At 32.3% G+C, this 14,134-nt stretch overlaps 1 protein-coding gene across 1 annotated transcript in view; it reads right to left on the bottom strand.

Moving 5' to 3' along the window:
* Positions 1-1,209: 1,209 nt before the first annotated feature.
* The window catches only part of LOC140062129 (THO complex subunit 1-like), a 37,803-nt gene continuing 24,878 nt past the window's right edge, over positions 1,210-14,134 (bottom strand). The window contains exons 12-18 of the mRNA XM_072108189.1: positions 8,823-8,893; positions 8,382-8,423; positions 6,130-6,264; positions 5,452-5,535; positions 3,822-3,975; positions 3,301-3,382; positions 1,210-2,438 (exon numbers count right to left, since the gene is read on the bottom strand). Coding sequence (XP_071964290.1) covers positions 2,167-2,438; positions 3,301-3,382; positions 3,822-3,975; positions 5,452-5,535; positions 6,130-6,264; positions 8,382-8,423; positions 8,823-8,893 — 840 coding nt within the window. The 3' untranslated portion in view covers positions 1,210-2,166. The remainder of the gene's footprint in view (positions 2,439-3,300; positions 3,383-3,821; positions 3,976-5,451; positions 5,536-6,129; positions 6,265-8,381; positions 8,424-8,822; positions 8,894-14,134) is intronic.

Raw genomic sequence — 14,134 nt, forward strand, 5'->3', positions numbered from 1 at the left:
ACAGAGATTACAATGGTATTTCGTTTACAGTGTGGGTCCATTAATGATGAATACATTAACAAAAAAATCATAAGCTTAGATAAATAGACAAACAAATAATTTTTAGTGTTGCACATCAATAATAAGCTCTGTCTACACTATCTAACTACTTTGATGTGCCCAAATATGGTAGTGATATTCCCAAATATGGTGGTGATGTGACATAATCATGTCTATATATGGGCACATCACATTGTTTGTAACATAAAGTTTGATAGAGTGTAGACAAGGCTTTCGATTTGTTTCAGGTAGGGTACTCCTGGTGGTGAATTGGGCAGTACACCGGGAGACGAACCCTAATACTCTGTACTGCGTTCTTTAACGTTGCACACAGGACTTACGGCTTAACGTCTCATCCGAAAGACGATGCGCATCTTTTTTTACACAATAAATATAATAATGACGAATCAATATTATTTCGATCATCGTGGTGGGTAAAATTTAATTGCGTTCAAAATAAAATCCTACACGCGGTCCCTCCGTCGGGCAACTCCTCCACTGACCCACAGGCGTTCTCGTGGCCGCGTAAGAACCGCAAGCAACGGCACTCCGCAAGCGTTACGATTTTTGTCGATTTACAACGATCCGACAGGGTGAGCTGCTACTAAACATCACGTCTTTTTATGTAAGCAAATTGTTCAAACGTGTAAATAAAACATCGCCAATGGTAATAAAGTAGGTCTCTAATTAAGACCCACGTGTTACCGACTCGGCATGAAACTGAACTTGCCTTTGAAGTTCTTCGCCATGCGCAACCTACCGGTAGTTAAAACACCCCGTTAGCACCAATTAAAGCAGTACATGTGATCAGATGCCTACCTCCCACAAATGATGACGATTAGAAAACATGATTAATGATATTTAATGATTCAAACTATCAAAGGTAGGCCTACTATCAGTGGCGTCACGGCTATGAGCACTTACTGGCTAAACCCAGGGGCCGCGGAGCTTATGGGGGAGCCCGAGGCCTTCAGCGTTACACCACTGCCTACTATCTCATGGAATACTCATCACTAACCGAACCGATACTTTGAATCAACATTAACGGGTCCATTATCGGCTGACGTTCGGTGGGGATACAACTTTTGGAGGCCTATAACTTTTTAATGCAGAATAAAATGTTTTCATACTGATTGAAAAAGTACTAAAAACTAAAATTTTCTGCAAAAAACTACGTCAAGTGTGCAAGTATAAAGTACGTGGTAATCGTTGTTTCATTTAAGGAACAGTTTTAGAAATTATGCTGCAACTTGCTAGAGTTTGATTTACTTCTGATCATCCGAACCGATTGAGGGCGCCAAATAAAGAAATGTATTTCTTTGCTATTTGATAGCAGTGCTTTACAAAAACAGAAAACCATAGTTTTTTTGCTGAGAACTTGGAATCAGCATATTAGCAACTATTAAGCTCTATGTGCATGGTATGAGTTATTTTGCGGACAATTTCATACTACATATTCAGTTAGCATTCAAATATGCACTCAAATATGCACGAGGCAGTAGAATTTCTGTTTTAGAGGAAACCTCTATTAAGGGGACAATTCCTGTCAAACGAACGAAGAGAAATTTCAACCACTAATCAGAGGACACTTAGGTCCTGAAAGTGTACTCTGATTAGTGCTGCTATTTTATTATATTTAATGACGATGACAGTGTCATCACTTCTGTACTTATAGACTTATTAGGATTACTGCTTTATCTCATCTATTTGCTGATCAGCATTGCCCATTTCAATTATTAAACAAGCCCAATTAGACTTGTAAGCATAATCATGATAATTCAGATACCGTATATGAGGAAAAAATTTAAAAGCATTTACAAAACCATATAAAAATTACATTACAGGTTTGGATAGAATTAATTACTTTTTTACTTTTTCAAGGGTGCTGTGAGTCATAACTAAAAACATTCACAGGGGTCTGTGCTTGGTTTTCTCTGTGGTAAAATAAATCCTTTAGCCTTTAGAATAATGACGATGAATTATTATAGGTTCAATTTGTTTGTGTGGTCTTTAAAACCACAGTATATAGACTCCACCTAAATAAAACCTTTTCTATGGTCCTGATTGTATGATATAACCATTTTCAATTACCATTCAGGGAAACCCACGTCACAAAATCTTCAAATATCAGGATTCACTGAAGACAGACTCCACAATGTCGACCAGACCACTTTCCTGGAGAGCTTTCACCAGAGTATCTTTTGTTGCAGATTCTCCTTCTCTTTCTTGCCAGAGATGCAGCAGCTGTCGTGCCTGCTCTTTTGCCTCCGAGTGTTCTGTCTGCAGGTTTGTGATGTCATCGTCGCTCAAGAACAACTCACTAGCCAATGTCTTCCAGTTTTCGCCAACTTTATTGACCACCGCCTCTAATTGGTCATCAGTCAAAACATCACTTTTCTCTAAAAAAGTAATAGATTTTATTACAATTAAAATTTAAAAACTTGTATATCTATTTAAAGAATTTTTATTATTAAAACTTTGGTCTTTGGCTTTAACTGTAGATACTATACACTACCATTAGAAATGTCTAATAATTATAATTACTACAAAAACATACAATAACAAAAGAAAAGAAATGGAAATGTACATGTTCCATTTGTCTGAAATAAAGTTGAATTGAAATATAGAATTTATACCCTTAAATATTAATGATATAACATTATTATAACACACACATGTCATGAATTATTATTTGATAACAATTGGGGTATTTAATGCTCAGCTTTTGGTACAACATTTATAGAAATTTGTTTGACATGGTTGTGTGGTGAACAATTCAGGATCGAAATCTATAGTACAATGTATGCCATTTACTACTATTCTACTATATTATTCTATTAGTATATATTGTATTTATATAGTGCAAAATAAACTAAAGATATATTGTCGCCCTGAATAAAAATTGTTTTTAATTTTTTGTTGAAAAATCATTTTAATGTCACATTAATATAGTTATTCACTTTGACCAAATATTGGATCACTTAAAACATTTAGTTATCTGAAAAAATGTATTAAAAACAAAAAAATACTTAAATTGTATGTCAGACAATGGTTTTTGGTTAAAATTAACCGTTTATTTTGTCTTTTAAAGTGTAATCCTTGTTTTTGTTCATTTTTTTTCTATAGTAGAAATAAATAACTGCAAAATGATGGCCTATTCAAAGGCTGATTTTATAATTTTCATATTTCATATTTTTGGGGGCCAAACTATCTCTAAGCATTTTTTTAATGCACCAATCTTTTATAACATTAATACATTACCTTCTTCACCACCTTGGAGAAGATCATCCGTTTCTGCAAATCCTTCACCAGTCTTAATCTCTTCTGATGAGGACAACGTTTGCTGTAAAATTAAATTTTAACGATGGAAAATAAATCAATACACATCTAGAGATTTGTTCACAAACTTTATTTTCAATGTGTAAATAAATGTTTTCATATTTTGTTAAAACATATATACATATAAATCTGAGAATTATAATAAAAGTGGGAAGACCCCACACAAGACAAAAAAAAAAAACATGTATACATCACTACAATTGAAATATACATTTTTAAAGCTTTGTCTTTACTATCAAACTAGTCTGACAAAAAAAAGTATGATATGCCCAAATACGGTAGTGATATGCTTAAATATGGTATGATATGACATCATCATGTCCATATTTGGGCACGTCAAAAATTTGTCACATAAAGTTTGATAGTGTAGACAGTGCTTTACAACCGACATGATCATGTGATTAAAACAATACACATCTTATAAAATCTACAAACAAACTTACTGGCATTTCTTTGGCAATTTTTGTTAGAATCCACTCTAAATACTGTGATAGTTTTTTGATTGGTGGTTCAGCGATGACCGGTTGAAAGAAATGGGGTGACTTTCTGGCAAGTATACGAACAGCCTGCCAGGCAAAGTTACTCTCATTCACAACCCTTACGAGTTAAAAAAAAAGGGAAAATCATGAAAAAATAGATATTAATATCAATCCATTAGGACAAAAACTCTTTGAATAAAAATAGGACAAAGCGACCTATTTGTATATAGCTTTCGTAAATTTCATTTTACACCTAACCCCTTCTACTCTTCTTTTAGATTTCGACAAACATTTAATTTATCGACCCACCCGTACTGTGAACATTTGCCTTGTAACCCCACCCCCCCCCCCCTTAAACTTTAAATAAACCAAAAACACACTTAAAGGAAATAAGGCTTTTTTTTTGGCTGTTTGACAAAAGGTGTAGAGAGCTTTACGAAACATTTCCGTTAGATGTATGAACAAAGGTAATATGCACTTTAGAACTGATCCCATTTTTCATTGACCTTTCTAAAGTTCAGCACAAATCCAGCAGATAACTTAATTTTCAATTATATCGATAAAACTACACATTATGCTTTTATAATACAAAACCGTTACAAACAATAAGGTATTGGCACTGTTTGGTCATGAGTATACTCTTGGTATAGAGCCAGATGATTTGAACCTGGCTATGATAAACAACCACCAAACTACAGGTCTAATAATAAATATTGAGACATACATCCGGATACATTATCAAATAACCACCCAAATGTTAATACATTAAAGTCTTGCAGAACCAATGATGTTACTGGTAAGCAATCACCAAAATGCTGCAGTGAACCACATTAAATATTAGACTACCATTTTAAACCACAATAATTATAAAAACAGAGACTTGAGCTCTGTCTACACTATCAAACTAGTTTGCCAAAAAAAAGTGCCCAAATATGGTAGTGATATGACATCATCATGTCCATGGGCAAATAATTGTATTTGTCACATAAAGTTTGACAGAGCTTTACAAATTTTATTATGCATTCCTTTCAATAAGAATCAGTACATTTTTGGGGTTTTTTTAGCACAGGGGCGGATCCAGGGGGTTACGCTTAAAAATGTGCGATCTGTGTGAAAACACCTTCTCAACCGTGACGAGTTGTAAACAATCCTAATTAGCATCATGCATAATGCATACTCGTGGTTTGAAATCGCTGTTTACTTTCGCTCGCGACGATTTTCCAGACGAAATGTAATCAAATAAATTTACCTGTTAATGACGTAAACTTGTTGTTTTTGGCTCGAATTTTCGACTTAAAGTGACTAATTTTAATATTACTTTGATGTGGCCAATTTAAATTTAGAATATTTGAACCTTTATTTTGTGTGTTTCAAGGCTTGTTCTCCCCTCTTTTGACATCTTATATGGATATCAATTTCTGTTTGAGATCTATACTTGACAGAATATTAATGTGTATTATATGCATCCTCAATACATTTTACTTTCTATGGTTGACTTATGGTCATACAACAATATATATTGAACAATGTGGAGACCTGCAGTGGTAATAGTATCATTCCTGTAATTGAGAGAAAGCAAAGCCCTATTTCTTACTTGTACTCATCTTCTATCATTGCCTCTGGGTCGGCCTGCTCAATTGCTTCTTCAAAAAATTCTTCCATATTTGGTAAAAATATTCTAAAAATAAAAATGTTTTTTAAATTATTTAAAAACTAAATCACAGAAAATATATTATTATTATTATTGAAAAAGAATTACATAAAGACTTATTTATTCATTATTGTACAGTATTTCATACTTGGCAAACATATTTACATATCTCAAATTTTTTTAAAACAATGCATTGCACTTAATAATGGTTAAATATTGAACTTTGTTTTTGTAACATCAAACAGTAACAAAATTAGGTTACATTTCTAGCGACAGAAAAGGTGGGTAAGTCCAGTAGGGTAAGAAGCTGTTAGGAGCTCATTGTACTAAGCCATGGCATTATGTGCTAGGGTAGCCAGTTCTTTTCCACACCGCCTTATTCTCTCTAACTATTTTCGACCAGGTACGCATTTACAGCTGAGTAGACTGGGAATTGTAAGGAATTGAACCCAGGTCTCTCTGTATGAGAGTATCTTAACCACTTGGCTACTCAACTCCTTGTGACAGTAATACTACAAAAAAAAACATAAAATACATCTATTCTAAATAGTAGAGGACATTCAAAAAATTGGGCTGCCCAGTATTGACTATCATTTTAGGAGAGTTGAGTGTATATTTTACCTGCTTTCTGATCTACAGGCTTCCATGTTATCAGGACAGATGTTCCACAGCTTGGTAAGTTCAGGACTTCCCATGTCTCGTCTCTTAAACATGTCATCTCCTGTAAGTTCCTCACGAATACTTCTTTTTCTGGATCTGAAAATTATATTTTTATTTTAGTGATTATTTGTAGATTCTGTAAGATGAGATGAGACTTATAAAAGTGAAGTAAGACTTATAAAGTGAAGACTTATAAAGTGAGGTAAGACTCATAAAGTGAAGTAAGACTCATAAAGTGAAGTAAGACTCATAAAGTGAAGTAAGACTCATAAAGTGAAGTAAGACTCATAAAGTGAAGTAAGACTCATAAAGTGAAGTAAGACTCATAAAGTGAAGTAAGACTCATAAAGTGAAGTAAGACTCATAAAGTGAAGTAAGACTCATAAAGTGAAGTAAGACTCATAAAGTGAAGTAAGACTCATAAAGTGAAGTAAGACTCATAAAGTGAAGTAAGACTCATAAAGTGAAGTAAGACTCTTAAAGTGAAGTAAGACTTTTAAAGTGAAGTAAGACTTTTAAAGTGAAGTAAGACTCATAAAGTGAAGTAAGACTCTTAAAGTGAAGTAAGACTCATAAAGTGAAGTAAGACTCATAAAGTGAAGTAAGACTCATAAAGTGAAGTAAGACTCATAAAGTGAAGTAAGACTCATAAAGTGAAGTAAGACTCATAAAGTGAAGTAAGACTCATAAAGTGAAGTAAGACTCATAAAGTGAAGTAAGACTCATAAAGTGAAGTAAGACTCATAAAGTGAAGTAAGACTCATAAAGTGAAGTAAGACTCATAAAGTGAAGTAAGACTCATAAAGTGAAGTAAGACTCATAAAGTGAAGTAAGACTCATAAAGTGAAGTAAGACTCATAAAGTGAAGTAAGACTCATAAAGTGAAGTAAGACTCATAAAGTGAAGTAAGACTCATAAAGTGAAGTAAGACTCATAAAGTGAAGTAAGACTCATAAAGTGAAGTAAGACTCATAAAGTGAAGTAAGACTAATAAAGTGAAGTAAGACTAATAAAGTGAAGTAAGACTCATAAAGTGAAGTAAGACTCATAAAGTGAAGTAAGACTCATAAAGTGAAGTAAGACTCATAAAGTGAAGTAAGACTCATAAAGTGAAGTAAGACTCATAAAGTGAAGTAAGACTCATAAAGTGAAGTAAGACTCATAAAGTGAAGTAAGACTCATAAAGTGAAGTAAGACTCATAAAGTGAAGTAAGACTCATAAAGTGAAGTAAGACTCATAAAGTGAAGTAAGACTCATAAAGTGAAGTAAGACTCATAAAGTGAAGTAAGACTCATAAAGTGAAGTAAGACTCATAAAGTGAAGTAAGACTCATAAAGTGAAGTAAGACTCATAAAGTGAAGTAAGACTCATAAAGTGAAGTAAGACTCATAAAGTGAAGTAAGACTTATAAAGTGAAGTAAGACTTATAAAGTGAAGTAAGACTTATAAAGTGAAGTAAGACTTCTAAAGTGAAGTAAGACTTCTAAAGTGAAGTAAGACTTCTAAAGTGAAGTAAGACTCATAAAGTGAAGTAAGACTCATAAAGTGAAGTAAGACTTCTAAAGTGAAGTAAGACTTCTAAAGTGAAGTAAGACTTCTAAAGTGAAGTAAGACTTCTAAAGTGAAGTAAGACTTCTAAAGTGAAGTAAGACTTTTAAAGTGAAGTAAGACTTTTAAAGTGAAGTAAGACTTTTAAAGTGAAGTAAGACTTATAAAGTGAAGTAAGACTCATAAAGTGAAGTAAGACTTCTAAAGTGAAGTAAGACTTCTAAAGTGAAGTAAGACTTCTAAAGTGAAGTAAGACTTCTAAAGTGAAGTAAGACTTATAAAATGAAGTAAGACTTATAAAGTGAAGTAAGACTTATAAAGTGAGGTAAGACTTATAAAGTGAAGTAAGACTTATAAAGTGAAGTAAGACTTATAAAGTGAAGTAAGACTTATAAAGTGAAGTAAGACTTATAAAGTGAAGTAAGACTTATAAAGTGAAGTAAGACTTATAAAGTGAAGTAAGACTTATAAAGTGAAGTAAGACTTATAAAGTGAAGTAAGACTTATAAAGTGAAGTAAGACTTATAAAGTGAAGTAAGACTCATACAGTGAAGTAAGACTCATACAGTGAAGTAAGACTTATAAAGTAAGGTGAGACTTATAAAGTAAGGTGAGACATATTAATTGTAATAAAGAACTTCACTAAATTAATAATAAAACTTACCTTGATCTTGTAGGTGCTGGCACTTCTTCTCCAGCTTTTGGCCTGAGATTGAGGAAAAACAAAAAAATATGTATGTAATTATGACATCATCATGTCCATATATGGGCACATCACATTTTTTGACACATAAAGTTTGATCGTGTAAACAGAGCTTTAGACATTTTAGTACATTACATCAGTAAGTAACAACATAAGCGTGGTTCCCACTGGCGACGCAACACAAGGACGTAACGCAACGCAAGTGCATTGACCAATCACAAACGATGGCTTATTCGCTTGTGATTGCTAACTGTCTATAACTTCGCTTGTCATTGGTTAAAACGCTTGCGTTGCGTTTACGTCCTTGCGTTACGTTCTAGTGGGAACCAAGCTTTAGGAAATGGTCTTTTAAAACTTTTAAGGATATTCTAATATCTTAAAGATAATTGTTTATTTTATTACCTTTCTAAAACAAAAGTTGGACATCCTTTATTTTTCCACTCATTCCAGTGTTCCTCACGACTTAAAATTTGCTGCAAGAAAAAACAAAAAGGTTTAAAAGGACTTAATAATTGATGATTTCAATTTTTAATAATTAAAAGTGAGTATACAAATGTATAGAAAACATATTCAATTTTCAATAAACAAGGCCAACAGCCATTAAGTCGCGTGCTACACAATGCATAGTGATACCGGACCGACAGACAAACAGACTGACAGACAGACAGACCGACAGACAGACGGACCGACCGACATAGTGAACTATACTGACCGAAATTACTGAACATGTTTAAAAATGTTAAAATGTTTAAAAACATTTATATTGTTTTAATTTACACGTGCGTAGCCTGTCACATTTGACGTGCTCGTATAACGTAATTTCGAGTTGAAAATTAAATCAAGAAAACAGAAATCGGGCAAAAAGTGTGCGCAATAACATTTAACGCGCAGTGCGCGCGCAAAAATCTGCGCACTCATGGCAATTTTGTAAACGCTTAAAATTGCCTGAAACGTACTCTTATTTCATCGAAAATAAATTTTGAACATTTTAAGCGCGCGTACGCATGCGTTACATGCGCTACGCACGTAATTGTATTGCCATATGATGATTTATGCCCTGAAATTTATGAGTACCAAATTTTATTTAATTGTGATTCATGGTTGTTAAGATATGATTACAAACGTGATTTCGTTAAATCGTGCGTAGACCGCGTAATTTTTTATTGCGCACCGTGAAAACATAACCACATCGATTCCTGGCCATAAGGAATATTCTGTGAAAAATTGACTTAGCTAGATTAAACTGATATCAAGATAAGGTCATAAAGCGACAAAACGCATAGTGATACCGGACCGACAGACAGACAGACCGACAGACAGACCGACAGACAGACAGACCGACCGACCGACTTAGTGAACTATAGAGTCGCTTCCACGCGACTAAAAATTATTAATGATGTTAATTTTGTTTATTTTGATTTCCATTCTTTTTGGATTTTTTTGTAAAATAAACAATACTATATATTCAATATTTATTTATTTATTTGTTTAAATTTTAATCTAGTGGCCATGACTTACAGTTTTTCTCAACTAATTTGGTATCCTTCTGCACACTTTGTTTAATAACTAGTGTAACTTTGTTCTTTTATTGTAAATGTTATGTGTGCATGCAGAGAAACAATAGAAAAACAAACAATTAGTTTGTTTCAGTCTTATTGTAGTGATAAATTATTTGTTATTATATAACACCTATATAAATTCCTGTCATTTGATTGGACGAATGTGGGTCACATGGCGTGCAATAGTACGCACTATTCAACGATCGTTAAATAGTACTTTTTGAAACATTTTTGTTTGTTATTTAGATGTTATATAAAACAAATAATGAATGTTTTGTATTCGTGTAATGGTACAAATAATGGCACTTGGTGAATGATGAAAGGTTATATCAACTCGGCTTTGCCTCGTTGATATAACCTTTCATCATTCACCTCGTGCCATTATTTGTACCATTGCACTCATAAACATTCATTATTTGTATATTATTATATGAACTGTTTGTACTTTCAATCGGCAAATTCAAAATATAAATATAATTATATGGTTAAAGACATACAGCTTATAAACCTATTATTTTGACTTGTTAAACACACATTTTTCAAGTGCAAAAAGAAAATCGTTCAAGTGTGGCATTTCTGTTGGCAATATTATTGATGACAAACGACAGTTTCAGTATTAACCTATCACTCATCAAGGCACTCAACAGTACAGTAGCGATCAATTAAAAAGTACAATATGTATTCAACTTAGTCTAACTATGAACCAATCAATCAAAGCTCAGTCTTTTAAGTATGTTGACTTTTATGTCTGAAATTGTACTAACAAATTTGGCCGGCATCTAATTGTTTTATTCCTCATGTTAAAATTTGCTTATTTACGAACATGGTGGTTTAATTTTAAGTTCTCCTATTTAATTTTAAAAAGCAGTGTTGAATTTTTTAATTTTTGAGTTTTCATAAAAAGATTCAATTATGTTGTTCTTTTTCCTTAAGTTGTAACAAAAATAATTTATGATTTTACTATATAAAATAATTTGTCTTCAAATAACAAAAATGAAGTTATCATTTTTTTTGAATGAACGTTACTGATCTTAATATACAATCCAAAAAATTCAAATGTTTATTTGATTGAGTTTTAAAGTGGGCAGAGTTTTGTGCAAATAATTATGATTAATAACTCTCGTTGACAAACTGAATAAAAAGCCACAGAGGCTTGAGGGGGTTGTGTGTACAATTATTTCCTGGGAAAGTGGTGACAAATATGATCAACCTATATTTCTATCAACAAGTTATAAATAAAAAATGAAATCAAAGACTAATATTATTATTACGTGAAGATCACACACAGTTGAACAACCGTACTATAACCACTAGCTACAGTAAGTGACTTTTCCTGCACTTTACTAAGGTTAATATTCTTGAAAAAAAAATGTTTATAATTTAAAAACTATTGATGAGTCAAATAGTACAAGTTGGATTTCAATAAATCGAAGGATAGAAACTAGGCTTTTAAAAAAAATGTATCTTCATTGAGATCGAGCCACTGCCCCAAAAGTAGTGTGATTATTTTAATAATTTACCTTTTTGATTTATATCTGTTTTGCTTTGAACAATGATGTTTGTCTTAAATGACGTTCCATCCTTTGATGAGTTCATTAGAAAATCTGTTTTTAGTTTAAAAAATTGTGTAAACGCAAGTAGTTATTCTTTGATTATGGCCATTATTCGGCACGTTCTTACCTTGTTGCATTGACTTTATATATATATATATACATTTTTGTTTTTGTTCTTTGAGGTCTTAGATTAAGATTTTTTTTTCTCTCTTTTGCTATATTAGGTCATCATGGTATTCCGAAAGAAAAAGGTGAATGAAATGAATGAAATACCATGAAAGCCCCAGTGGCCTAATGGTTAGGAAATCTGCATATCAAGCAGAATCTCGGTTTTAGGGCGATTTGTTCTCAATCTCACAGATTTCCTCATCTTCATCGTTAAAAATAATTAATTAAATTTCAGACTATAGATAATAGTATTGAAAATAATGTAATTGAAAATACGTAATTGTGAGTATTATAATTATGATATGTATGAAATGCCATATGTGACAAAATATTTATCTTTACTAATAACGGGCTAGAACCTACTCTAGATTAGACCAGAAAGAATCTCATTATATCCTGTGAAGTTCACTCACCTTTGGAGACTAATTAATGTGATACTTACTACCGGCCTACTTAAAGTACTTAGCTCACCTGTTATATTCTAAGAGTGCTACATTACACTAACGGCAACAGCTTATTTAAGTGAAATGGATGCGATTCTACTATTTTGAAATCCACCGTATGCGCAACCAACTTTCGAAGCTGACAACGGGCTGGTTGGCTAGCCTAGGGCTATCTGAACTAGCAGATAACTAGTTGCCTATAAGCGAGGGTAAGTATGTAAACATTGATAATCATCCACGATGATGTTAATTTGATCAACAAATGTTGTGTTCTCTCAATTCTGTCAATTGGAAGCAAGCAGCTAACAGAATTTCAAAAAGTTGACCAAATATAAACCTTTGGACAAATCTTTCTTACTGCGTCCAAATTGAGTGTCATCACCAGGCTTGACTTCTGTCACATACGATAGAATTGAAATTTGTCGTGTCTGGTGTTACTGTTAAGTAACCATATTTTTCTATCCATGCACCCTTAATAATTTTGACACCCAATATGCAATAAATATTTTATTTTGACACAGAAACAAGAACTTTGTCTGTTTTATTTTTATACATATGATCCTGCCTTTGCAGCACTAATTTTTTTCCTGCTATTTTGACACCCAACCTCCTATTTATTTATTTTATTTATTTACTCAAGATCCAACAGTGTAAAGAAAAACACCAAAACAGGATCGCCATAAAATATACAATACATTGACATAAACAAGGAACAAACAGATTTATATATTATTAAAAATGACATTAAAAGCAGAAGTATTACAACTAAAAATATTGATGTAAGGAAACATTTGAACTAGACTGTTACAGTATATGAATGAGCAACCCGACAAAAAATACAGTTTTTACATACATTAACACAAGAAAACTGCACTTTTAAAAGATTAATACAAAGTTTACGCTTCTCTAGCTAAATTCTCTCTTTCTCCTTAATCTTACAGGTAAAAAAAATAAGATGCCACCACAACATACAGAATTCCTACAGTGCTGTCAAATATTGTCAACAACTGTACAAAAAAGTACTGTGTAATTTGTTCATCCTTTCTAAAATTGTTTAACACCCACCCCTACACTTCTCTAGCTACCATAACTGACTATTGAGGTGTATTCGAAATATCAACAAATACTGTCAATTGAGTACTGTAGTACTATACCAACAAAATATTATTATCGTAGCAAATGACGACGACAACAACAACAACTATAAAGTACAAGTTCAAACATTATACAGATTTTTTGTTATGCATGATAATTTCTCTTGGGAAACTCAAGACTTTTTTTTGGAAAACATAATGTTTTGGAATTATTCGTAAGTATTAGTAACCAATAGCTTTAAAAGTACAAATGCAACATTTTCAGTAGAAAGATTTATTTTTAGCTGTTATGTCCAACTTGCACTATTGATTGTACATGACATAAAAACATTAAAAGTACATTACAAGTTTCAGATATTATTAATGTTTCAAGCTGTCACTCGAGGAACATGATTTATAAAGGTCATAAGTTGTTCTTTCATTTCCAAATGATAATTAACGAATTAATTTTGTAATTCTGGTAAATCGATACTAACCTTGATTTCCATAAACTTTTCTTACATTTGTGTAATCATTGAGCAAATACTAATGTTATTGAAGCAGAAGCATTAGAAAAATATTTATGTTTGTATTGTTTATGAATAAATAAATATACCTGACTTTTAATAATGAATATTCATGAGTTACAATTTAATCTGTGTACTACGATTGGTCAGACAAATTGGTTGAAAAATAAGCCCATGCATGCATCATCACTTCATGCACATTTATATTATATAGGGCTATTTTAGTGTTGATGTCAATGTTTAGATTTTATAATAAACAATAAAATCTTTATATCTGTACCTTTTAATTTTAGATAACTGTAGCTTCTGCCTTAACTCATTGGAAATAATAATGCAGGTTGGGACAGGGTCACAGATCCTGAATTTATTTCACCCTGTTTTTAGACTTTAC

This window comes from Antedon mediterranea, chromosome 11 (assembly GCF_964355755.1).
Source record: "Antedon mediterranea chromosome 11, ecAntMedi1.1, whole genome shotgun sequence".
NCBI lineage: Eukaryota > Metazoa > Echinodermata > Crinoidea > Comatulida > Antedonidae > Antedon > Antedon mediterranea.